This window comes from Sminthopsis crassicaudata, chromosome 2 (genome assembly GCF_048593235.1).
Source record: "Sminthopsis crassicaudata isolate SCR6 chromosome 2, ASM4859323v1, whole genome shotgun sequence".
NCBI lineage: Eukaryota > Metazoa > Chordata > Mammalia > Dasyuromorphia > Dasyuridae > Sminthopsis > Sminthopsis crassicaudata.
Genome location: NC_133618.1, coordinates 58,549,784 through 58,574,807, shown reverse-complemented (window position 1 = coordinate 58,574,807; position 25,024 = coordinate 58,549,784). Strand labels below are relative to the sequence as shown.

The following is a 25,024-nucleotide window of genomic DNA, read 5'->3' as shown; positions in this document are numbered from 1 at the left end:
AAAAAAGTTGCAGGTGTTTGTCCACTCCTGTTTCCCAGCATCTCTTAATAGCATTTAAGTACTTCTCTTAAAGGTGATGATGGCTTTGAATTCTCTTATCCGAGGATATCTGCTCATATAGCAGTTCTTAAGGGAAATTTAAATTAAGAGTTTATTATTATTGACTTGTATTCTTTTGTTCCTGGGATAAATTTCCGGGTTTAGGGTGTAAGACTCCCCCAAACCAGGGAGAAAAAGGCCAGGATGGGTGGGGGCCTTTGCATTCAGAGTATTTAATCTTGTTTGCAGTTTTTACTCTGAGCTCCTTTTACTGACAAACACTTCCCCAGATGGGAGATGTCCTTTCTCGGGAGATCGTAATAAGCCCCTTTTTGCTTTTGCTTACTCTGAGAGTCTCCGATTGTTTTTGTGGTTGATACTGTCCCATACAACTACTATCATTACTACTACTGCCACCATGACTACTACTACTATTATCAGTCCTACTACTACTTGAAGACCACCCCCAACACACACACCCCTTCTCTTATTCAGGTTAAATCTCTCCAGTTCCTTCACCCAATCCTTGTATGAAATACTACCCAGTTTTCTCTTCATCCTGGTCACTTGAATCAGCTTTTGAATAAGATCCACTCCAGCCACTTTCTCTTCTGACAAGCCCACGATTCTCAGGACCACTTCTCCATCCTGCCCCCTCCCCTCTATTTCACTCCTCCATCTTTTCAGCTGTCTTTTAAGTCTTGTCCATTCTTATTAGAATCCAATCTTCTTTTTTTAATTAAAGATTTTTATTTTTCAAAACATATATATGGATAATTCTTCGATTTGAACCCTTGCAAAACCTTGTGTTTCAACTTTTCCTCCCTTTCCCCCAGCCCCTCCCCTAGATGGCAAATAGTCTAATATATGTTAAACACGGTAGAAATATGTGTTGAATCTGATATATACGTACATATTTTTACATTAATCTTGATGCACAAGAAAAATCAAATTGAAAAGGAAAAAATGAGAAAGAAAATAAAATGCAAGCAAACAACAACAAAAAGAGTAAAAATGATGATTTGGATGACAATTCTCCTCCCCCGTACTTATTAGCTATGACTGTGAACAAGTCATTGAAGGTGTCTGAGCTTCCAGCTCCTCTGCAAGATTTTAAGTTGTATTAGATTATTTTGAGGAGGGAGTTTCTCCTTGACAGGCCCTTGGACATCATTCTTATTTGCCTTATGTAATGGCCTTGGTTTGCTCAGTCATTTTCAGATTATTAAGCGTTTAGGTGAGCTCTAGTTTTTCCCAATTCCAAATCTGCTTGCTTTGAACAGGTAACTCTTTAAAAATTTTTATTTTTATTTTTATTTTAAACCTACAAAAATATGATCATTTCTATACATGCAGCAAAACACACACAAAAAAGAATTCAATAGGAAATGGTGGAGCTCAATTTCTCACAGCTTGTTTTTAAAATAAAAATACATAGGAATTGCTGGTCACTTGGCAACTATCCATCAGCTGATGCTAACAAAATTTTTTGTCATCTAAAAAACAAACAAATATATGAATCCTACCTTTCATTGCAAAACTGTCTAGCTTGCTTGTACTTCCTTTTGTCTATATATTTTTAAAAATGACATAATCTCTCCCTCTCTCCTTCCATCTCTTTCTTTCTCCCTTTTCCTCTTCCCTCCCTCTCTCCCTCCTCTTTCTCCTTCTCTTCCTCTTTCTCTTCCTCCTCCTCATCCTTCTCCTCTTCTTCTCTTCCTCTTCTTCCTCCTCCTTTTCTATTCTTGCTTTTTTTTCTTCTATGTCTCTGTCTGTCTGTCTTTGTCTCTCGCTACCTCACATTAACCAATAGAAAAAAAAGGAAAAATAAAACCTTCCTAATTAGCAAAACAAATCGACACAGTGGCCACTTCCAAAAAATGCATGAGTCTTCCCCTCTCTGTTGGGAGGCAGATAGCATGCTCCATCATTGATCCTCAGGAGATATAGCTGGCTATTGCATTGATCAGAACTCCTAAGTCTTTCACAGTTGTCAACCTCTACCATGATTCTGTCCTATATAAATTGTCCTCTCAAGTGCCTTTCACATTGCTTCAGTTTGAACCACCCAGGATTCTCTGAAATGATTTTTTCCACTGTATCTTCCTGGGCAAACACATTTCATTATATTCCATCTACCTCAGTCTGGCCCTGCTTTCCCATTACAAAGCCACCTACTTTGTGACAAAGGCCGTGGAAATCTTATTATCTTCATTTTGCAGAGACATTTGACTCAGAGTTGTACAGGGTTAAATAGCTAGTAATAGAATATAGGCCTCCTGACCACATATCCAACACAAGTTCCTCTCCATCTCTGGGTCAAAGGGAATCATTATTTTTATAACTCTTAACATTATTTTTTCTTTTTATTTTTTTTAAATAGTATCTCTATCTTACCCAGGCTAGAAGTATAGCAACCACCTAGAAACTCCTTCCTGCTGTTGATCAGAACAATTTTTAATCTGCTCCATTGAAAACAAAACAAAACAAAACAAAAAATCTCTATTAACCTTTAACATTCATTTAAAAATGAGTTCCAAATTCTCTCTATCCTTGTTTATCCTCCACCTATTGAGAAGACAAACAACATATTTCCATATTAGCCATGTTGCAAAAAAAAATTTAAGTGAAAAAAAATCTGCTTCAATCTTCACTCAATTCATCAGTTCTCTCTCTGGACGTAGAAAGCAGTTTTCATCACAGATCCTGGAATTATCTTTGATCGTTATCTTGATCAGAATGACTAAGTCTTTCATAACTGATCATCATACTGTTATTGCTGCAACAATGTATGATGTTCTCCTGATTCTGCTCACTTCATTTTGCTAAAGTTCATATTAGTATTCCCAGGTTTTTCTTAAAGCATTCTGTTTGTCGTTTCTTATAGCACAATAGTATTCCATGATAATAGTATTCATTCTATGAATAGGTTCTATGATGCATTCATGTATCAATATTCAGCCATTCCCCAATGGATGGACATCCTTCAACTTCCAGTTCTTTGCCACCACAAAAAGAACTGCTATAATGAGAAATGCTGATTAAAACAATCTTAAGATGTCATTTTACTCCTACCCAAATGGCTAAAATGATAAACAGGAGAAGTGATAAATGTTGGAGAGGATGAGAAAAATTGGGATACTAATTCATTGTTGCTGGAATTGTGAACTGATCCAATCATTTTGGAGAGCAACCTCGAATTATGACCCAAACTGCCTAGATCCTTTGACCCAGCAATACCACTACTTGGTCTATTTCTAAAGATGATTTAAAGAAACAGGAAAATAACCTGTATGTTCTAAAATATTTATAGGAGCTCTCTTTTTGGTGGCAAAGAACAGGAAATTGCAGGGGTACCCATCAATTAGGAAATGGCTAAAACAAGTTGTATTATATGATTATGATAAAATACTACTGAGGTATAAAAATGATGAGCTCAATGATTTAAAAAAACATGGAAAGACTTACATGAAATAATAAAGAGTGAAATGAGAACCAACAGAACATTCCATATAGCAACAAGCAATATTGTTTTAAAAATGACTTTGGGAGAATAAGTTATTCTGTCTATCAAAAGTACCCAAATTAACTCTAAAGAACATATGAAAAAAAGATGCTATCTGAATCCAGAAAATGAACTGATAAAAGTGTTTATAGAATAATTTTACACACACATCCAAACACACAAACACATACCTTCCTGTGTGTCATGGTAGCTATCGCTAGGGTGGAGGTATGGGGGTAGAGAGAGAAGAAAAAAAGGAAAAAAAAGAAATTTACATAATTTTGTTATATATTTGAAAGGAATAGCAAGTTGTGCATAGTGGATTTAGAGTTTCATGTGCATCTGATAATTGGTTCCATCTTTTCATTGTATTATGTTATCAAAAATACTTTTTTTATGTTGAAGGGGATATGGGAAAACTGGGACACTAATACATTGTTGGTGGAGTTCTGAACTGGTCCAATCATTCTGGAGAGCAAAATGGAACTATTCCCAAAAGGCTTTGGTCCAGCGTATTCCAAAGAGATCATGAAAAAGGAAAAAGGACCCACATGTGCAAAATTGTTTGTAGCAGCCCTCTTTTGTAGTGGCAAGGAAGTGGAAACTGAGTGGATACCCATCAATTAGAGAATAAGTTTATGATATCAATGTTTTGGAATATTATTGTTCTATAAGAAATGCTCAGCAGGATGATTTCAGAGAGGCCTGGAGAAACTTATATGAACTGATGTTGAGTAAAGCAAGCAGAATCAGGAGATCATTGTACACAATAACAAACAATAAGATTATGTGATGATCAGCTCTGATAGATGAGGCGCTTCTCAGCAATACAATGATCCAAGACAATTCCAGTAGGCTTGTAATGGAAAGAGCCATGTGTATCCAGAAAAGGACTGTAGGGTTCACAACATATAATTTTCACCTTTTTTGTTTTTGCTTGTTTTTTTGTTTTCTTTCTTATTTTTTTTTTCTTTTTTTGATCTGGTTTGCCTTGTGCAGCATGATAATTGTGGAAATGTGTATAGAAGAATTACACATGTTTAACATATATTGCATTACTTGCTGTCTAAATCTAAAGGGGAAAAGAGGGAGAAAAAATTTGGAACAAAAGGTTTTACAAGAGTGAATATTGAAAATTATGCTTATATATTTTTTTGAAAATAAAAAGCTAAAAATACTTGTTTTATTTCATAAATTAAAAATAAAATAAAAAATTTTAAAAAGAGCTTCTATAAATGTTTTTTGTATATTTAGGTCCTTTCCCCCTTTTCTTTGATTTCCTTAGGATACAGACCTAGTAGTATTATTGCTGGGTCACAGGATATATACAGTTTTATACCTTTTGGGCATAGTTCCATTTGGTTGTACCAATACATAGCTTCACAAATAGCACATTAATATGCCTATTTTTCCATATCCTCTCCAGGATTTACCATTTTCCTTTTCTGTCATGTTAACATTCTCAGTAAGTGTGAGGTGGTACCTCAGAATTGATTTAATTTGCATTTCTCTGATCAGTGGTGATTTAGAATATTTTTATGTGACTATTTTTAGCTTTAATTTCATTTGAAAACTCCTGTGTATAACCCGTGATCATTTGCCAATTGAGTGGTTTTTTTTCCATAAATTTAGCTTTATTCCCTATATATTTGAGAAAGAAGACCTTTTTCAGAGAAATTTACTTAAAGTTTTTTTCCTCCTGTTTCCTGCTTCCCTTCTAATTTTGGCTGCATTGATTTTGTGTGTACAAAACCCTTTGAATTTCACATAATCAAGTAGAACTGACAACTTTATACTAGAGATGCCATTCCCTTAGGGGTGAACCTTACTTTTCACTGTGGAGTAAGCTGACTCAACTTAAGCTGCCTGATGTTATATATCCTTTCCCTCCTACTTGGATACGAGACCCTGAATGTCCCTTATTCCCTTTCCCTCTCACTCACTGAGTGTCCCTCACTCTCTCTCCTTGTGGCTCAGCCTGCACCTATTGCTTCAGTCTCCAGTCATAGCTCCTATGCTGTTCTGTAATTGTCTGCATAGAATCCTGGCTGGGAATCTCTCAGTGACACAATCCTTCCCTTTTATCTCATCCCCATTGATTACTCACATGTTGGTTACATTTTACTTTTGAACCTTTTTTACAGTGAATGGGCATGGGGGAAGAGAATTGAAATACCTTCCCAAAAGATTCTACCAATTATCAGTTCTACCAACAATGTATGAATACATCTGCTTCTCTACAACTTAAAGCTTTTTTTTTTTTTAATACAGTTTTTAGTAATATTTTTGTGTCTTTTTCATTGCCTTAGTTTCTCCCATTGTCCCTCCCCTTCCCTTTTCCACGGAGCCATCCTGGAACTGTGTCTATGTTCATGAATCTATTAAACCCCTTTCCCCGCTTCCTTCATAGTTATCTTAAAACCCATGTGAGGAATTCCATTTGGTGCCAGGGAGGCAAGAAAAAGTGCTGGAAAAGCTCCAATTGTTCAGTAATGAAGAGAAGTAGCTACACCCAGAGAGAGAACTATAGGAAATGAGTGTGGCCCACAACATAGCATTTCCACTCTTTCTGTTATAGTTTGCTTGCATTTTTGTTTTCCTTCTCAGTTTTTTTTTTTTTTTTTTTTACTTTCTTTCTAGATCCGAATAGACAGCTGTTAATGATTAACTTCAATGATTACCAGAATTCCTTCTTTCAATGACATCCAAAGGAAGTCTTTGGATAACTGATCATCCAGTTAACTGAATATGAGTGAGCTCAGTGCCATCTAATTTGGGTACAGAAATAGAGAAACTTGGTCTGGAGGCAGTAAATATCCAGTCTGGCACTGAGGGAGGGCTCTGACCCAGATTGAAACTTTCCCTTTTCCTTCCATGATTCCTGGATCCTGGGCTTCCCTTTTCCACCACAGCTAGTCTAGGACAGGAATTCCTTCAGAACCTATAATGAAACTCATAATAGAATGTTCTTCTCCCTCCCAGATGCCAGGCTGATCTTGGTAGGACATAAAGAAATCTAGTTCCCTAGCCTTTCCTCAGGACCTTGGATCAAGCCCTAATTCTGTTTCTTTGAGAGATTATCCAGCAAATAAGCCATCCTCCTTCCCTCCATATCTAGCCAAAGAGACCCAGGGTCTGCTTGTAGATTCACCATTACCACACTGAGTATAAACTAGAAAATAATAGAGAAGACACAGATTTTCAAATTATTTTCAATAAATTTATTCTTACTCATTTGGCTTAGGCTAGTGAGTAAAGATTGTTGGATAGAAATCAATGTCCTACCTAATCTTAGGGGATTATGTATAATTTTTTCAGGGGAAAATGTATAAATTTTCTCATTGGAATTCAGAACGGGGGTCTAGAAATAATGAAAAACTCAGAAGGGAAAAAGGAGGGAGAGAAGGAAAAGCAAGTTATAAGATATGAATTGCTGATAAGATGCTATGATGCTAAATTTAGGGCTAAAAAAAAATCAGACCTTTACTTCCAAATAGAAAGTAAATGTTAATGGAATAAGATGCCATTGAACTGGAATATGTGATGCAAACTCCAGAACTCCAGAGGCATCTGAGTCAGTTCAGAGAAGGTCAGTTTGAGGGGTGAACATGATGAGAACTTGAGTCTCCACAATCCTTCATGGTCCCATTATTTGTTGGCTCTCCTGCTTGAATTATTGGTCTAGAGACATTCTGTCCTAGTTAAGGGGTAGGAAGCAGAGAAGATAGACAGGTTTTGATTTCCCTTCATCAGAGTTTCTGCTAGGAGGGGGAAACAAAGCTGCATCCCTGGCTTTTCAAGAAAAGGGAGTTACTAATCATAAGTGCTCCTGGAAATTATGTAATACCAAGATAGGGGATTGGATCTGAGTCTGGAGGACTTGGGACAATAATTTGCAAACTGCTTGGGTTCGGTACCATCACTACTATCCTCCCTACCTTCACCCTGAGGCTCCCAGCAGATGAGTCTGGTTCTCAGGAAAATTGGAAATTTTATTGACCACTAGAAAAGAAGGCTGCAGGTGAGGAGGCAATATCTGACAGGCCTCCATTTCTAAATGGGAACAATAACCTAGCCAGGAAGTAGAGGGGTACCAGAAGGGGAAAGGAGGATACGGTTGTCCCCCTAAATCAGACCAAGGTCCATCTTCCAAGGGCCAAAACCGAAGGCTTCAGCTCTGTTCTGATCTCCCCAACCTTCCATCTCAGAGGAAGAGCTGCCCAATTAAGGATATAAGAACAAGGGCAAAGGAGGTGAGATGCAGAGCTGGGCCCAGGAAAGGCTGTCCATTCCAAAGTGGCTTCAGTTTTATCAGTTGCTGGAAAGTTGAACGACACTTATTATCTGTTGGTACTTCAGAAAGCAGTACTTCACTGGGTCTCTGGCTCTTGCTCTGTTGCCGCACCTAAGGAGAGGGATTATTAGTAAGTGGCACCCCAACCATTACAAATAGGGTGTAGGGAATGATACTGACACAGGGTCAACAGGAGCGGGTACATCCAGGCCAGAGAAGTAATCTATGACAAGGTTAACCTTTCTCTCAAAATGGCCAAGGCTAAATGGCAAAAATGCTACACTGAGACATAGGATATAATAGACTAAGAAAGTTTCTGTCTAACTGCTTTTACTTAGGTTCTGGTCCTTTCCTTGCTCCTCCATCTAAAGGCATGAGGGGGCAATCCAGCCTTAGGGGAGCCCTTTGTAGAGACCTAATGGGGAAGCTCCATTGAGAAACCAAGATGGCAGCTTTAGTGTTTAAACATCACCTGTTCCACTTTCTGAAAGACTCTCAGGAGGTTGTCTCGAAGAAGACCCTGCAGTTCCTTATCACTCCAGCCCCGTCTCATCAGCTCCTCAATCAAAGCAGGGTATTTGGAGACATCTTCCAGGCCTTCTGGAAATCTGTGAGTGAACAATTTCCACCAATGTCCCATCCAACTTCCACCCAAGCCAAAAAAGACTTTCTTAGAGAGGTATTGATTGCTAGTCCACAGTCCCACCCCCCTCTGAATTCCAACAATTCAGCAAATGCTTGCTATTGATTGACCTTTCCTGTAATAGAAGCCTTTCTGAAAAGGGCCAATTATGACCCTTTCCAAAGAAAACCACTGAGGAAGGTAGATGAAGCCCACGTAGACACAGCTTTCTCTTTCCTCTTCCTTCACTCCAAAAATTCTCTTTTCTCTAGGGACACTGATCCAGCTACATTACCCAGATGAGGAAGAATTTTTGGAGACCTGTAGCATGGGGACTCGTAGCAGGATTTAGAAAGTTTTACATTCAACTTTCCCATTTTCTCCAGGCTCAAACCTGTTGTGTGAGAATCAGGGGACAGACCATCCTACAGAATAGCTGCTCAAGTCTACATTGCCTATATGTATCATCATTATAACAGGTAACCATTCATTGAGACTGAGTAGGTGATATAGCTGGTGGTGCGGTAGATAGAGTACTGGGCCTGGAGTCAGGGAGACTCATCATAAATTCAAATGTGGCCTCAAATCCTAGCTCTTCCACCTCTACCTGTGTGAACTTCAAAAAGTCACTTAAACTTTTACAGATCTGTTTTGCCATCTATAAAATGGTCTTTAAGCTCAAGATCTAGGCTTCTTCTTTTTGAATCCCTGGCACTTAGCAGTATCTGGGACACAGCAGACATTCAATCAATGTTTGGGCCCCACCACATAGTTAACTCCAAGGAAAGAAAAATCAAATACTTACTTGCCAACACCATCATAATCTCCTCCAATGCCCATGTACTCGGCTCCAATAAGATTCCTTATATGGTCAAAGTGATCTAAGGAACAGAGTACCAGGTTCTCAGTAAAGGGGGAAGATGGAAGTTCATTCGCTTCCTCTGTCCTGGATACACTCCTTGCCACCCACTCACCCACCTCTAGGTGGGGGGGGGGGAAGGAGGAGGAGGGCAGGGATTTGTCCCTCACCTGCTACTGTGGAGATGTTGGCCAACAGCTGACACTGAATCACACCTACGGAGAAGGTCACCATCACAATGCCGCCATTCCTCTTCTGCAGAAGCAGACACAAGAGCACAGAGCAGCCAGTGAGGTTGCCTGGAGCAGCTCAAGACCATTCATGCTTTCCCATTATTCTCCCTTTATCTGTCTGTGTCTCTCCACCTCTCCCCATCTCTCTCCTTCTCTCTGATCCCTTCCCATTATTCCTGTCTCCCATCCTCTTATAACTCCTACAGAGAGCCAAGCTTCCCATTCCCCACATCCCACCCATCCTCTGTTTCCATTCTCCTTCTAAAGGATGGAAACTGAACACTTCAAGTAGGCTAGAAACTGGAGGAGGGGAAGGGTCTGTGGGCAGCAGGGTGGGGTGCTCTGCGGTACCCTCAAAATTGTTCCCTTCCTTAACCCCTCTCTGCTACAATTTCCTCGTATGTAAAAAGAAGAGGAGGGATTCTGGTACCCTCTAAGAAACACACTAACTTTAGGTCATATGCTCTTCAGTCCTGGGGATCTGCATGGTCCTTTGTTCACCCTGGGGATACCTGGCTTGGTGATGGATTGTGATGGACTGTCCCTTCCTCTCCCATCCCTAGAGCTCAAGGAGAGCCAAAAGCTGCCCTGCCTGCTTGGAGTGGAAGGTGAACCTGCAAGGGGTGGGTGCTCAGTAGGTGCTCTGGGACTTCTGCAAGAACCCTAGTAAGGGTAACGAGGCTTGGGGGCTTTGAGGAGTTTTAGGGATGGAAGGAAGGGGCTCAAAGTGTTCCCGGCCTGATACTTGGCAGGGTTCTCACCAACTGCTTCAGGAGGGTGTCTGGCACATTTCTGGCATTGTTGCACACTGAGAAGGCGGACGAGTGGGAGAAGATCACTGGAGCCTCAGACAGAATCATTGCCTTTCTGGCCGTAGCGACCGATGTATGGGAGAGGTCCACCATCATGCCCAAACGGTTCATTTCCTTTATCACTTTCTGGGGCAGCAGGATCAATGAAGGAAGCCAGTAGGGTTGGAGAGAGCAAAATGAAATTAATTTTAGGCCAAGGAGCAAGGAAATGCCTTCAGGAGAGGATCATGGAGTCCCTGGACAACAAGAACTAGGGTGGCAAAGGGGATGTGGAGATGAGTCAATGCACAGATCTGCTGAAGGAATTGGAGCATTTCCCATGAAGAAAAGGCCTGGGGGGAGAGGAAGGATATGATCTCTCTTCAAGGACTATTCAGGGGAAGAAGAGCTAGCTTTATCCTGCTTGGTACCAGAGAGCAAATAGAAGCAAAAGGTACAGAGAGGAAGACTTCAGCTCGAGCTAAGAAACATCTTCCCAAAGAGCCTATCTACCTAAAAGTTGTTCCAGGTGCCTCTGGAAGCTGTGAGTTCCCTGTCCCTAGAGGTCTTCAGGAAGGATCTATACAACCACTAGTGGAGATTGTAGATGGGAGGTGGGCTCTGGAAACGGTTGGATGATCTTTTCTTATTCTGAGACTCGGGGCACCCGACCTCCCACTACATTCTAAGACCTCTTACCTCCCCAAAGGTATTTAGTCCCTTAATATATGGGTAAAAGTGATGTAGACCCTTCGAGGAGCTCTCTGCCCTGTAAGACAGCAGAAAAATAAAGTAAATTAGCTGTAATAGGCACGAGTCAGGATCTCCCAACTTTGAACATTCAACCCATTCACCCACATGAGAAGTAAAAACTTCCTCTAAAAGAGAAAGTCTACTAAGGAAAAAAAAAAATTAAAAAAAGAAAGTCTACTAAGTTTTTATTTTTAATATTAATTTGTGGTTTCCTTTTTTCTTTCTTTTATTAAAGCTTTTTTATTTTCAAAACATATGCATGGATAATTTTTTAGCATTAACCCTTGCAAAAGGTTGTGTTCCAATTTTTCCCTCCCTTCTTCCATCTCTTCCCCTAGATGGCAGGTAATTCTATATATGTCAAACATGAGTCTACTAAATTTTTGAAAAGTTTCTTAGAACCTGGGGCCAATATGGGAAAGTATGGAGCCTCAGAGCTCTCTGTCTACCCTGGTCTTCCCACCCGTTCCAAGATTGGACTGGATCCAGCACGCCCTCCATCTCAGAAGCCCTAAGTTAGCCCTACAAAGACGCCCATTTTATACCCTCACGTTCTTCAGAATTCCCAGGCTCTAGAACCAGGAGAACAGTTTGTAGAATAACGGCTGCATTATAAAGATATAAAATGGTCAAAGAATCAAGAACTGTGGTTAATGCAGTGACCACTCGCGATTGTGGAGGACTGATGACGATCTGACTTACCCGCTCCCGACAGAGAGGGACGGGACACAAAACACGTAAGCAGACACATTTTTGGACATGGCCAATGTGGGAATTTGGTTTGTTTAATTCTGTATGTGTGTTCCAAGGAATTTGTTTTTTCTTTAAAATTGGGTGGGAAGGAGAGAAAATGAAAGCCTGTTAATTGGAAAATGGAATTTAGTAGGAATCCCTCTCCCCCCCCCCAAAAAAAAAAAAAAAAAAAAAAGAAAATGTTTCATCCTTACCAGGGTGTGTTACAGAAATGTGTCAAAGTCATGTAGCGCACTCCAAGGTCATAGAATGTTCTCAAGACGGCTACGCTTCCGTCCATGGAGTGGCCACCTTCCACCCCAATCAGGCAAGCCAACTTTCGAGTCTCATTAAGCTCTGGGGGTGGGAGAAGGAACAGGGAGTCCTGTTGCTATCTTGGAAAGGAGATGAGAAGGAAGGGAGGGGAGGGGAGGAAGCTTCCTATCATCCTAGCCCTTTCTCAGGCTCTCAGGCTGTGGCAGCCAGTGGCTGTGAGAAGCCCACCCTCCATCCCCACCAGCCCCCTGGAGCTGATTCTTCAGAGGTGCTGGGTTTGCCCCCAGAGCCTGCAGAGTGCCTAAGACTTCTCGAGGTGAGCGCATGGTTACACACTGGCTGAGGTGCTTATCTGGGGAATCTGTCTGCACACTGGCTCCTGCATCAGGTGGGCATTAGGGTAAGAGGGGAAAGGGGACGGCTCAGAGCTTTGAGCAGAGGCTGAGAAGGGCCTCTGGGGGCTGGGAGGTGGGCCCCATCCCTTTCCCCAAGGGGAATAACCTTTCACCGAGGTCACGAATTCCAGTTCCTCGTAAGCATTGCACATACGCTTGATGACATCAATCTGCTCCAGAGTCAGGAGCAAAGCATCTTTGTCCTGAGTTTGGCAGGGGACGTAGGCCGACCAGAACTGAGGGAGATACAAGACATGAGACTCGGGGTCTGGGATGAACCCTCCCTGAGCCTCGTCTCCTTCCTCCCGTTTCTGGCCTTTAACCTAGAATCTGAGTCTGGGGAATAAGGAGGCACAGGAGAATAAATATTGTAATAATAATATTATTATTACATAATTATTATATTGCAACAATAAAAAACAATCAGCAGCAGAAGACCAGGAGTGCAATCCCCTAAGGTTTGAGCATCCTTGAGTGCTGGGTCCTCCATGATTTTCCTCTCTCTGGGAGATAAGAACTCATCCCTGTCACAGTTCACACCGTCAGCACTTTGCTCGTAGCCCTTCCCTGTCACAACTGGCCTCCTTGCCTCGGATTTCCATCCATCCTCCACAAAGCTGTCAAAACTCAGATCTGGCCACTTCACCCCTCTGCGCAGCAAAATCCAGGGACTCCCTATGGCTTCTGAGATAAATCCCCCTGCTTGGCTTTAAGTTCTTCACAACCTAACCCCAATTTTGATTGCATAAAATTTGAAAGTTTTTGCACAAATAAATCTAATATACCTGAAATTGGAGAAGTGGGAAATGGAGGGGGAGAGCGGGAATCTTTTTAGCAAGTTTATAAGAAAAAAGAGCCATTCACCAATTGACAAATTGTCAAAAAATATGAATAGGTGTTTTGCATGAAATGCTGACAACGAGGACTGTGACGAGACAATGAGTACTTCCTCCTAGAAGAGGAAAAGCTTGGATTCCGGAGCTGGAAGGACCTGCCTCGGATTTTACAAACTGGAGACAAAGAAGGGGCCTGGCCAGGGTCAGCCGCTAGGAATTCTGTGAGACTGGGTCTGGACTCAGGACTCGGAATCCAGCCGCTGTTCCGTCGGGCCCTCACTTTTTTCTTTTTTTGGTCTGTTTTTTCTGTTGCAACGTGGCTGATGTGGAAATGTTTGGCATGTTGTTGTGCATTTTACTGCATGTGTACAATCTATATCAAGTTGTTTGCCCTTTCAAAGAAGGAAGAGGGGAGAGAAAGAGAAATTTGAACTTAAATTTTTTAAAATGTTAAAAATTTTTATTTACATGAGAAAAAATTGAAATTGAGGGAAAATGAAATAAAAATTAAATGCAAAATGGAGAAGTGAAATAAAGTTAAATGTAAAAGTGAAGAAGGGGATAGTTTCAGAGAACGGGGGATTTGATTGCAGAATCAATTGAACAGAATAAGGAGAACAATTGTGAAACTACTTAGCTTTAGGGCCTCTGAGCAGCCCTTTGATTGGGGATTTTGTGGACTGTTTGTTTTTAAGGGGCAGCAAGGCGGTCCAGGAGGCAGGAGGGAAGAGGTTCAGAAATGAAAATAAAACTGAATCTTAACAGAACAAACCGCAAACGGCCGTTAAGTCGGGGGACACCCGGCTCCTTCTCAGCGGTCCTCCATTCTGGCAGGAGCCGGAGCATGGCGCCTCCCACCCACTAGGAGACGCTGTTCCAAACCCCGCCTGGGGCAAGTTACCAGGGGCTGGGCCCGGTGTCTGCAGGCTCCTTCCGGGAATCCCAGGACAAGCATTTATGAGGCTCCTGCTGTTTGCTGGCTGAGGGGCCGTGCTCGGGGGCATACCTGGGCTCCCACCATTCCCGCCTGGAGCTTCTGGATGTTGGTCTGGCCCTGGCTGAAGGTTCTCAGGTTCAGATTGTGGAGCTGGTTGTGATAGAACCACTTCAGGATCCCGGGAAGGTCATTATGGCTGGAGGAGAGAGAGCCTCGGGTCAGGGGGCAGAGTGCAAAGGTCACCCGCCAAGGTCAGAGGTGGCTGGGGCAGGGAAGCAGGAGTGGGGGAAGGAGGTCAAGGTCACGGAGGACTTGTGGGTAGGCCTGGAGTCCCCAAAAGCCGTGGCCGGCAGACGCTCTCGAAGAGCGGTGGGGTTATCAGAAAAGGGGGCGCCAACCCCCCACTGTCCTTCCCAGGGTGGAAGAAGGGACTGCACGTTGCCACCTTTGGTTTTCTCAGCCATAAAATGGGGGTAAGATGATAACAAACAGCCAGCGTCTACTTATTGCTCCACGCTGTGCAAAGCGCAGGGCAGATGTCACCTCATGTGGCCCTCGGCTGCCTGGGCCCTGCAGGGCTCCATTGTATGGATGGGGAAGCTGAGGCCGGGCAGGGTCTCACAGCTGGGCCCGTGGGCCCGGGCCTTCCTGGCGGGGGCCAGCTCGGCCTCGGTACCCTCTGTGTCAGGGGGAGAGGGGGCGGGGACGTACCCGTCGATGAGCGGGTGGGCTTCCATGAGGGCGCGGGCCCTCTCCCTGAGCTCCGAGCCCCCGCCGGGCGCCGCGCCCAGAAGCAGCAGCAGCAGCAGCCCCGGGGCCTTCTCCATGTCCGGTCCTGGGTCGCTGGGGACAGTCACAGCTTCTGTCAGGCCTGGACGGGGCGGCCTGGCCCAGGAAGTGAAAGCCTCCCTGGGTTCTGCCCGCCTCCCCCTCTGAATGGCCGGCTCCCCTGTCTCTCCCAGGGTGAAACTTACCAGAGCTCTGAGGGACGGGCCCAGCCTCCTGTAAGCCAGCCCAGCCTCCAACCCAAGCCTGCCCAGCCTCCATCCCGAGCCTGCCCAGCCTCCATCCCCGAGCCAGCCCAGCCTCCATCCCGAGCCTGCCCAGCCTCCTGTGAACCTGCCCAGCCTCCATCCCGAGCCTGCCCAGCCTCCTGTGAACCTGCCCAGCCTCCATCCCCAAGCCTGCCCAGCCTCCATCCCGAGCCAGCCCAGCCTCCATCCCGAGCCTGCCCAGCCTCCATCCCCGAGCCAGCCCAGCCTCCATCCCCGAGCCTGCCCAGCCTCCATCCCGAGCCAGCCCAGCCTCCATCCCCGAGCCAGCCCAGCCTCCAACCCGAGCCAGCCCAGCCTCCAACCCGAGCCAGCCCAGCCTCCCGCCTGAGCCAGCCCAGCCTCCATCCCCGAGCCTGCCCAGCCTCCATCCTGAGCCAGCCCAGCCTCCATCCCCGAGCCTGCCCAGCCTCCATCCTGAGCCAGCCCAGCCTCCATCCCCGAGCCAGCCCAGCCTCCAACCCGAGCCAGCCCAGCCTCCAACCCGAGCCAGCCCAGCCTCCAACCCGAGCCAGCCCAGCCTCCATCCCCGAGCCAGCCCAGCCTCCATCCCCGAGCCAGCCCAGCCTCCAACCCGAGCCAGCCCAGCCTCCTGTGAACCTGCCCAGCCTCCATCCCCGAGCCTGCCCAGCCTCCTGTGAACCTGCCCAGCCTCCATCCCCGAGCCTGCCCAGCCTCCTGTGAACCTGCCCAGCCTCCATCCCCGAGCCAGCCCAGCCTCCATCCCCGAGCCTGCCCAATCTCCAACCAGAGCCTGCCCAGCCTCCATCCCGAGCCTGCCCAGCCTCCTGTGAACCTGCCCAGCCCCGATCCCCGAGCCAGCCCAGCCTCCATCCCCGAGCCAGCCCAGCCTCCATCCCCGAGCCTGCCCAGCCTCCATCCCCGAGCCTGCCCAATCTCCAACCAGAGCCTGCCCAGCCTCCATCCCCGAGCCAGCCCAGCCTCCATCCCCGAGCCTGCCCAGCCTCCATCCTGAGCCTGCCCAGCCTCCATCCCCAAGCCTGCCCAATCTCCAACCCGAGCCTGCCCAGCCTCCATCCCGAGCCTGCCGAATCTCCAACCCGAGCCTGCCCAGCCTCCATCCCGAGCCTGCCCAGCCTCCATCCTGAGCCTGCCCAGCCTCCATCCCTGAGCCTGCCCAATCTCCAACCCGAGCCTGCCCAGCCTCCATCCCGAGCCTGCCGAATCTCCAACCCGAGCCTGCCCAGCCTCCATCCCGAGCCTGCCCAATCTCCAACCCGAGCCTGCCCAGCCTCCATCCCGAGCCTGCCCAGCCTCCATCCCGAGCCAGCCCAGCCTCCATCCCCAAGCCTGCCCAGCCTCCTGTGAACCTGCCCAGCCTCCAACCCAAGCCTGCCCAGCCTCCATCCTGAGCCAGCCCAGCCTCCATCCTGAGCCAGCCCAGCCTCCATCCCGAGCCTGCCCAGCCTCCATCCCGAGCCAGCCCAGCCTCCATCCCCAAGCCTGCCCAGCCTCCTGTGAACCTGCCCAGCCTCCAACCCAAGCCTGCCCAGCCTCCATCCTGAGCCTGCCCAGCCTCCATCCCAAGCCAGCCCAGCCTCCATCCCCAAGCCAGCCCAGGCTCCATCCCGAGCCAGCCCAGCCTCCTGTGAACCTGCCCAGCCTCCATCCCGAGCCTGCCCAGCCTCCTGCCTGAGTAAAATATATATATATATATAGGCAGTCTCCCAGAAAAAGTTTATTAAAATAATTAAAGTCTGAGAGCATTTCTCAGAAATAAGATTTCTAAACCCTTCACAATAATGCTACTATCAGACCTTGCAAAATGCCTTTGTGTCAGTCCTATCCTGTAAGGCCTTTGCTGTACCCTGCAGAAAGGCCACGGCCTTCCTTATTCCCTCGACAAGGAGGAGGCGGGTTAGGGAAATACGTGGTTTTTGTGGGTTTTGTGGTTTTTGAGGATAAAAGCCTGGTGACAACGTCTGTCCCGGGGCCTCCGAGCACTGAGCTTCCCCTTTGGACTCAGTGCTGGACCGCCGGCGTCCCAAGACTCTATATAAAGGGACTTTCTGTCTGTGGTCTCTGACCACTCTGAGTGGTCGGTCTGAGGGAGGGCCCTGCTGTCCACCCAGTTGGGGGCCTGTCTGGGATCGGTGGTCTTCGGGGAGACGGGGTGGTCTCAGATCAAGAGCAGGTGCCCTTGGGCCGATTGATCCGCGGCTTTTGACTGAGAGCGCGGCCTCCCTCCCAGAGGCCCCGACGGGAGCTCAGTATAGAGGGAACTGGAGGAGATCTAAACCCTCCTGAGGGCCCCAGCGATGGAACATCTGCACGCGTGGCCCGAGGTGGGCCCGGGGGTCTATGGGCTGGGTCAGCCGTGGGCCTAGCGTGAGGTCATTGGGACTGCTCCGACCCCGGGGGAGGGCTCTCTGGGGACGCTCTGGTGACGGCGGGTGTAAGGGAGACCTTCCCAAGCCTGGTCGGTCCTTGGGGAAAGCGAAGTCAGGATGGGGGGCAGGGAATACCACCCTTAGTCCTCTGGGGAAGTGCTTCAAAACTGGGAGGATCCGGAAATATAAAGGGAAGAGTAAAAAGAAAAGGACCAAGTGTTGTCGCTTTGTCTGGGGCAACCAGAATCCAGGAGGGAGAGTAACTGGCCGAGTTTGGCTCCCCTGAAAACTGGGTGTGTCGGCAGCTTGTGTATTTGTTAATGGGGGAGAAGGTGCCCCCCAAAATACCTGATAGCCCGGGGGGGGACGGCAATAACCCCGCACCAGACCACATGTGCGGGATCTGAAGGACGCATAATCACAGGTGCTGGGGACCCATTCCCCAAAAGCACCCACAAGGCTCCGGCAATTAGGCGAGAGAAAGGAGAGCGGCCCACCCGGCAGCCAGAGCTCCTTGGGGCAGGGAGAAGGAAATGTGGGGAAGGGACCCGCAGGCCCTGAGGCAGAGCAGGCATCAAAGGTGCAGCTTGTGCCCAATTTCTGGCCAGAGACGGATAATCACAGGGGACTGATGGCTGGAGTCAGACGCCATTGGGATCCTGACTGCAGAGGTATATGTGAGAAGAGGTGATGGAGGGAGAGAGGGGGATCCTAAGCACAAAGCACTGTCAGGGCCGAATTTCCTGGGGCAGGAAATGTCCCAAGAGAAGCTGCAGTTTGTAGAAAGGGCAGTGAACTGTTTGGGACACAGTGAGTGAAGGATGAAAGCGGCTGGATCCACGCCGAGCTGGCACCTGCGGCCCTGCTAGCTGAGGTGTGCCCTGGGAAAGGGCATCTGCTCGGGAGTGCCTCCGAGGCCAAAGGAACCCATGGCAGAGGAGGGGGCAAAGCTGGCGGGGGAGGGGTCCCACTGATCCCCAGGAAATGGCGGGGGTCACACCGGCTCTGCCCCCCATAGACCTCTGCCATCCCCCATCCCAGATGAGAAGCAGAAGCTTCGGGTTCTTGGAGCCGGGGAGGACACTTGGGGCCACTGGTTCTTGCCTGATGGCAGAGGGTGCTGACCAAGGCAGGTATGAGACACGTGCTCCAATACGGACACCGGGGCCGTCACTGGGATGTCCAGAGCCCGTGTGATGCAATATGGCGGACGGCTGCCTTGTCTGTCAGGACAAATACAGCAGCCCCTTGACGAGCCACACCGGGCGGACGGCCTCCGGGTGTCAGGCCTTTCCTAAGCAGACAGGTGCACGTCACCGAGTTGCCCCCCCCTCCCCCCGTGCGTACATTATCTGGTGGTCACAGTGGACCATCTGACATCCTGGTAGAGGCCCGTCCCCTTTGACAGCTTCAGCCATGGTCGATATCCTCCTTGAACAAATTATTCCAAGGTTTGGGCGAGTGGGACATACTGATTCAGACCAGGAGACCAGGGGACCCAAGATCCTGCAATCCCTGGCTAGGGCCTCAGAAATACCGGGGATTTCCATGCCCCCGGCATCCTCCTTCTCAGGGACAGAGGAAAGGATGAATCAGGAAATCCAGAGGCAGCTCACCAAACCGGCCTGGAGACCCAGCTGCCTTGGACCAAGGGGAAGCCCCTCGCCCTCTAGAGAATAAGGACTAAGCCCGGCAGGGACACAGGCTGGTTTTAGATTATTATCTGTTAGCAGAAGAAGGAGGTGTTTGTGGGAAACTTAATCTATCCAATTGTTGTATGCAGAGTGATGACAATGGATGAGTAGTGAAAGAAGTAACCGAAGTATCAGGAAGCTGGCCCACGTGCCAGGACAGACTTGGAAGTCCCCCTTGGATACCAGAGGATGGGGAGGGGGATAGAGGTGGATGGGGGAATGGGTGGATAGAAAGTGAAGTATCACTACAGAAAATGAATTTGAACCATCTTGGGAAACTTCCATTACCAAATAAAAGGGGAGGAATTGAGTGAAATATATAGATATAGATATAGATGTAGGAAGGCTCCCAGAAAAAGTTTATTAAAATAATTAAAGTCTGAGAGCCTGTTTCTATTTCTCAGAAATAAGATTACTAAACCCTTCACAATAATGCTACTATCAGACCTTGCAAAATGCCAATGTGACAACCTATTCCTGTAAAGCCTTTGTGAAAGTACCTTGCAGAAAGGCCGAGAACTTCCTTATTCCCGCAGACCAGGAGGAGCCGGTACTTCCCTAACCTTGGTTTTTGTGGGTTTTGTGCCTCCAAGCACTGAGTTTCCTCTTTAGACTCAGTGTTGGACCCCCTGCTTCCTGAGACTCTAAATAAAAATAACTTTCTGTCTGTACCTCGACATGCCTCTCAATGGTATGTCTGAGGGAGGGTCCTGCCGTCCCACACAAGCCCGAACCTGCTCAGCCTGGATTCTGAGCTGTGCCTTTGGGATTGGATTGGAGAATCTCCCCCCTCCCAGTTCTTTGATCGCCCGTCATCCCAGGGACAAGATCCCATTCCCACCAAGCGGCTGAAACTAGACACAGGTTTGAAGAGGGAGTGGAGTCTTTTTTGCTTAGGCAATTGGGGTTAAGTGACTTGCCCAGGGTCACACAGCCAGGACGTGTTAAGTGAAGCTGGATTTGAACTCGGGTCCTCCTGACCCCAGGGCTGGCGCTCTCTCCACTGCACCCTTAGCTGCCCCATGAGACTTTTTCACTGGGTGTCAGAAGTCCTGGGTCCAGCCTCATTTTCCATCCTTTTCAAATAAGGGTAGAGGAAGGAGATAAATTGCAGGGGCCGGGGGTTCTGGCTCACTAAGCTGAAAGATTGTAGAGAGGAGCAGAAGGTGAGGTTACAGGATGGAAGAAGGTGACTCTGGAGCCCCAGCGGGCTGCAGAGTCATGAGGCGGGAAATTCTGGGCTCAGAATTCGGGGTGGTTTCACTAAGCCTCCTCACTTTTCAGTAAGGGTTTGCCCCCAGGCCTTTATAGTTCCAAGCCCAGCACCCTACCCTGTACAGTATGTCACTCTTGGTGTGTTAGGATTACTAGGTGAGAACTCAGGTTGTCTGGACAGTGACAAGGTGAGAATTCAGGTTGTCTGGACAATTACAAGGTGAGAACTCAGGTTGACTTGATAGAAGGAGCAAGCTCATTGGCTGAAGTGGTTCTTCCCAGAAGCCCTTGCATTATCCCACGCCCATTCTCTGGGAGGATAAAAGAGACAACATTGGGCCTGGAGAGCAGATTGGACTGGAGAAGGACAAGAGTCAAAGAGGAGAAGACTCTGCACTAAATCTGGCTTGACGCAGCTCTCTGCAGGAAGGGAAGTCACTTCTCTGGACAAGAGTTAATAGCAACTGCCTGGAGACAACGGTTCACTACAGGAAGAAGAATCTGTCTGAAAGATTTGAGTAGACACAGCAGATCTCTTCCCAGAGAGTGATCCAGCAGCTTCTGGAGACGACAGCTGGCTACATTGGTGGTTTAATTGATTTGTTCATTCATTTGCTGATGGATTTGAGGAGGAAGGAGAGGGAAGGAACGGAGTTCAGTAAAGGGTCCGTTCAGCTCCAGTACATCATGCCCAGTAACTGTCCATCAATTCTCCTGTACAGAATCTGAGACCCCCAGGACACGGGGAAGTGTAGCCCCCCCCATTCTCTCTCATATGCCCGACCTGGGTTGGTTAGGGTGTGGTTATGGTACATCTGGCTGTACTGCACCCCTGAGCCCTCCCCAGGTCAGTGTACCTGCCACTCATCTCCAGCTCCGAGCCCAACCACAGCCACAGTAGTCCCCAACGGAGTCCTTCCCTCCTCTAGGCTCAGTCCTTCCTTTTTTCCTTTCTGACCCCATGCCGACATTTCCTCTCTAAGCCTGTGGGTCCCTACTGTCCATCCTGCAGGCCCTGCTCACCCTCTGAGAGTCTGGTCTGAGGCCCAACGGTCTCCTAGAAAGCCACCCACTACCAGAGTGTATCACTGTCCCAAGTGCTTCATCAGGGTGCCAGCCGTGTCCTGGTCCCCAACACTGATGGGAGAGATCCCGGGGGCAGCTGGCTTTGGATACATCAAGCTACTTCTTGGGGCAGGGCTTCTTAGACCTGGTTTTAGGGGTGGGAAGTAATTGGGGAGGAGGCAGGGTGTGCTAGAACAGTTAGCAAAGGCTGGGAGAATCTAAGCTTTGGGAAAGATCTCAGGGAGTCAAGTGGACCTAAAAAAGAATGACCGCTCCATTATTCCAGACAAATGGTCATTTCTGCCTGAAACCCTCTGATCAGGGAGAGCCCATTTTATCTCATAGCTGGGTTGCCCTGTGGCTAGACCAGAAGGCAGGAAGACCTGTGTGACTTTGGAAAAGTCCCTTCATCTAGCTTTGTCTCAGTTTCTTCATCTGTAAAATGGGGATAATAACAGCACACCCATTATGAAGTTCAAATAAGATATTATCGGTTCAGAAACCTTAATGTGCTAACTATGATTAATTATCATTATCATTGTTAATTATTTCCAGAGATAGCCAACTCTTGGATCACCTTAATTATTATGAAGCTTTTCCTTCCATCAAACCTCAATTTGCTTCATTCTAATTCCTATGTGCTGCTCTGCTCCCTGAAGCTAACAAGTACAAATTGAATCTATTTTCCCAAATGACAGGCCTGTAAATATTTAAAGACATTTATTATATCCCACTTAACTCTTTCCAAAAATGGCGTATCTGAGCCCAACACAGAAGATAGCCTAATAAAAATAATGACGATGGTTAGCATTTATATAATGTATTAAGTTTGGCAACACACATTACAAATATCTCATTTAATCTTCACAAAAATACTGGCATTTAGGTGCTATTATTTCACAGACAGAGACACTGAGGCACATTTGTTTAAATAATTATTCCCAAAGTAGGGAGTAGGAGAAGCAGAATTTAAACTCACATCTTCCTGACTCTGGGTCTAGCACGTTTGCCATTTAATTATGTCCCTCATTCTGGATGCTAGAGAGGGATCTTGGGAGTTAGCTAGTCCAATTCCTTCTTCCTATCAGGAAACTGAGACACATAGAAATTCAGAGGGGCAGGCAGAACTCTATGCCAGGAGCCAGGAAGATTCATTCTCTACAGCCTCAGGTACTTACTTAGCTATGTAACTCAGGCGAATCACTTCACCCTGTTTGCCTCAGTTCCTCACCTGTAAAAATAAGCTGGAGAAGAAAATGGAAAACCACTGCAGTATCTTTGCCAAGAAAACTCCAAAAGGGATCATCGAGAGTCAGATAACTGAAATGAATTAATGTCCACAAAACATCCAGGAATAGGGAGGTATTAGTTCCATTGCCCACTGACTGTGAACCTTTCATGACTATTTGTTCAGTACAGTATACAACTAGCTCTCAGTTTATAAATTATAGATTGTCTTCTTATCCCTGCCTTTCCATTTTCTTCACAAGAATAGTTTTGTTAGAAAGGAAGGAAGGAAGGAGGGAGGGAAGGAAGGAAGAGTTAAGGGACAGGTCAATTCTCCGAGCGCTTCCCCAGCTGTGAATCATAACATCTGAAGGAATTGCAGGACAGCCTTTGCTGACACAGGTGTTGTGGACTGAGAATGAGATAAATTGGAGGCAGAGGGAAGAAGAGAGAGATTGGAGAACAGCAATAGCCTCTCAGTCTCTTTGTATCATCATCTCACAAGAGGAGATTCATTCTGCAGATTTGGGTTGGACCTCCAGCAGCCACTATCAGGTGGCTCCTGTATGCCAGGAAGGAAGGAAGGGAAGAAGGAAGGGGAAAGAAGAAGGAAGGAAGGAAGAAGGAGGAGGAAGGAAGGGAAGGAGGGAGAAGAAGGAGGAAGGAAGGGAGAGAGGGAGAAGTAGGAGGAAGGAAGGAAGGGAGAAGAAGGAGGAAGGGAGGGAGGGAGAAGAAGGAGGAAGGGAGGAAGGGAGGGAGGGAGAGGGAGGAAGGGAGGGAGGGAGAAGAAGGAGGGAGGGAGAAGTAGGAGAAAGGAAGGGAGAGAGGGAGAAGTAGGAGGAAGGAAGGGAGGGAGGGAGAAGTAGGAGGAAGGGAGGGAGGGAGGGAGAAGTAGGAGGAAGGAAGGGAGGGAGGGAGAAGTAGGAGGAAGGAAGGGAGGGAGGGAGAAGTAGGAGGAAGGAAGGGAGGGAGGGAGAAGTAGGAGGAAGGGAGGGAGGGAGGGAGAAGTAGGAGGAAGGAAGGGAGGGAGGGAGAAGTAGGAGGAAGGGAGGGAGGGAGAAGTAGGAGGAAGGAAGGGAGGGAGGGAGAAGTAGGAGGAAGGAAGGGAGGGAGGGAGAAGTAGGAGGAAGGAAGGGAGGGAGGGAGAAGTAGGAGGAAGGGAGGGAGGGAGGGAGAAGTAGGAGGAAGGAAGGGAGGGAGGGAGAAGTAGGAGGAAGGAAGGGAGAGAGGGAGAAGAAAGAAGGGAGGGAAAGAGGAAGGAGTAAAAAAGAGATTAATGTAGCATGACCTTTTCTATATGTTAACAAAACATCTCTTTAATATTCTGTCCCAGAAATCTTTTTTTTTTTTTTTTTTTTTTGAGATCTGGGTCCCTATCTTGCCCAGGATGGAAGTGTAGCCATTCCCCACACTGAGCCCACTATTGATAGGTAAAGGTTTCTGACTTGGGCTGGCCTCCAGCAGCCCTGCCTTCCTTCCTTCTCCCAGGAGTTCACCATGCTGGTACAGAACAATGAAGGCACCTAATCAGGCTAAGATACTACAGCTCAGAATTCCGGGGCTCAAGCAATCCACCAGGCTCATTCTCCTTAGTGGCAGGGATTACAAAGATGTCACACCAAGCTATGCTGCTCCCCAGGAATGAGTCAAGTTCACTGGCACAGGGTTTACAAGCACTTCCTTTTTTTTGTTTGTTTGTTTGTTTTTTAATTGGACAACATCTTCCCTTTTCTAAAGTTCTATTCTCTCTATATAATGTTCCAAGATCTTCCAAACATCAGTAATGGTGGCCTGGTAATCGCATTTTTCAATTATTTCAATATTCCAGGCTGTAATTCATCTGGGCCAGGTGACATCAAGAATGGCTAAATAATTTCCCACTATCTCCTGACATTTGGATGTCCATTTGCTTCTCCTGTCTATTTCCACTCATTAGGGTGAAGATCTTGTCTTTTATTTTCCTTAACTTTCCTTACCAGCCTCAGCTTATTCTAATTTTTAGCATTAGGACATTATCTTTTTTAAAAAATACATATTTTTATTTATTTCATTAAATATATCCCAATTGCATATTAAAAAATTTAGCATTTATTTTTAAAATTTTGAATTCCAAATTCTCTTCCAACTTCCTGCCTCTTCTCTCCTCAT

The 25,024-nt window shown here is 46.8% G+C and overlaps 1 protein-coding gene and 1 long non-coding RNA gene across 6 annotated transcripts in view; one reads left to right on the top strand and one right to left on the bottom strand.

Moving 5' to 3' along the window:
* Window positions 1–11,276, top strand: part of LOC141554473 (uncharacterized) — a 31,356-nt gene extending 20,080 nt beyond the window's left edge. Inside the window, exons 5-6 of the long non-coding RNA XR_012485877.1 lie at window positions 8,847–8,939; window positions 10,305–11,276. This is a non-coding gene — a long non-coding RNA (uncharacterized LOC141554473). The remainder of the gene's footprint in view (window positions 1–8,846; window positions 8,940–10,304) is intronic.
* The window catches only part of LOC141554467 (dipeptidase 2-like), a 31,838-nt gene continuing 13,556 nt past the window's right edge, over window positions 6,743–25,024 (bottom strand). For all 5 annotated transcript variants that reach the window (XM_074286389.1, XM_074286387.1, XM_074286388.1 and 2 more), the window contains exons 2-11: window positions 14,984–15,115; window positions 14,342–14,468; window positions 12,606–12,735; window positions 12,044–12,185; window positions 11,043–11,112; window positions 10,314–10,490; window positions 9,490–9,574; window positions 9,266–9,341; window positions 8,311–8,446; window positions 6,743–7,949 (exon numbers count right to left, since the gene is read on the bottom strand). In XM_074286389.1, coding sequence (XP_074142490.1) covers window positions 7,749–7,949; window positions 8,311–8,446; window positions 9,266–9,341; window positions 9,490–9,574; window positions 10,314–10,490; window positions 11,043–11,112; window positions 12,044–12,185; window positions 12,606–12,735; window positions 14,342–14,468; window positions 14,984–15,099 — 1,260 coding nt within the window. In that variant the 5' untranslated portion in view covers window positions 15,100–15,115 and the 3' untranslated portion in view covers window positions 6,743–7,748. The remainder of the gene's footprint in view (window positions 7,950–8,310; window positions 8,447–9,265; window positions 9,342–9,489; window positions 9,575–10,313; window positions 10,491–11,042; window positions 11,113–12,043; window positions 12,186–12,605; window positions 12,736–14,341; window positions 14,469–14,983; window positions 15,116–25,024) is intronic.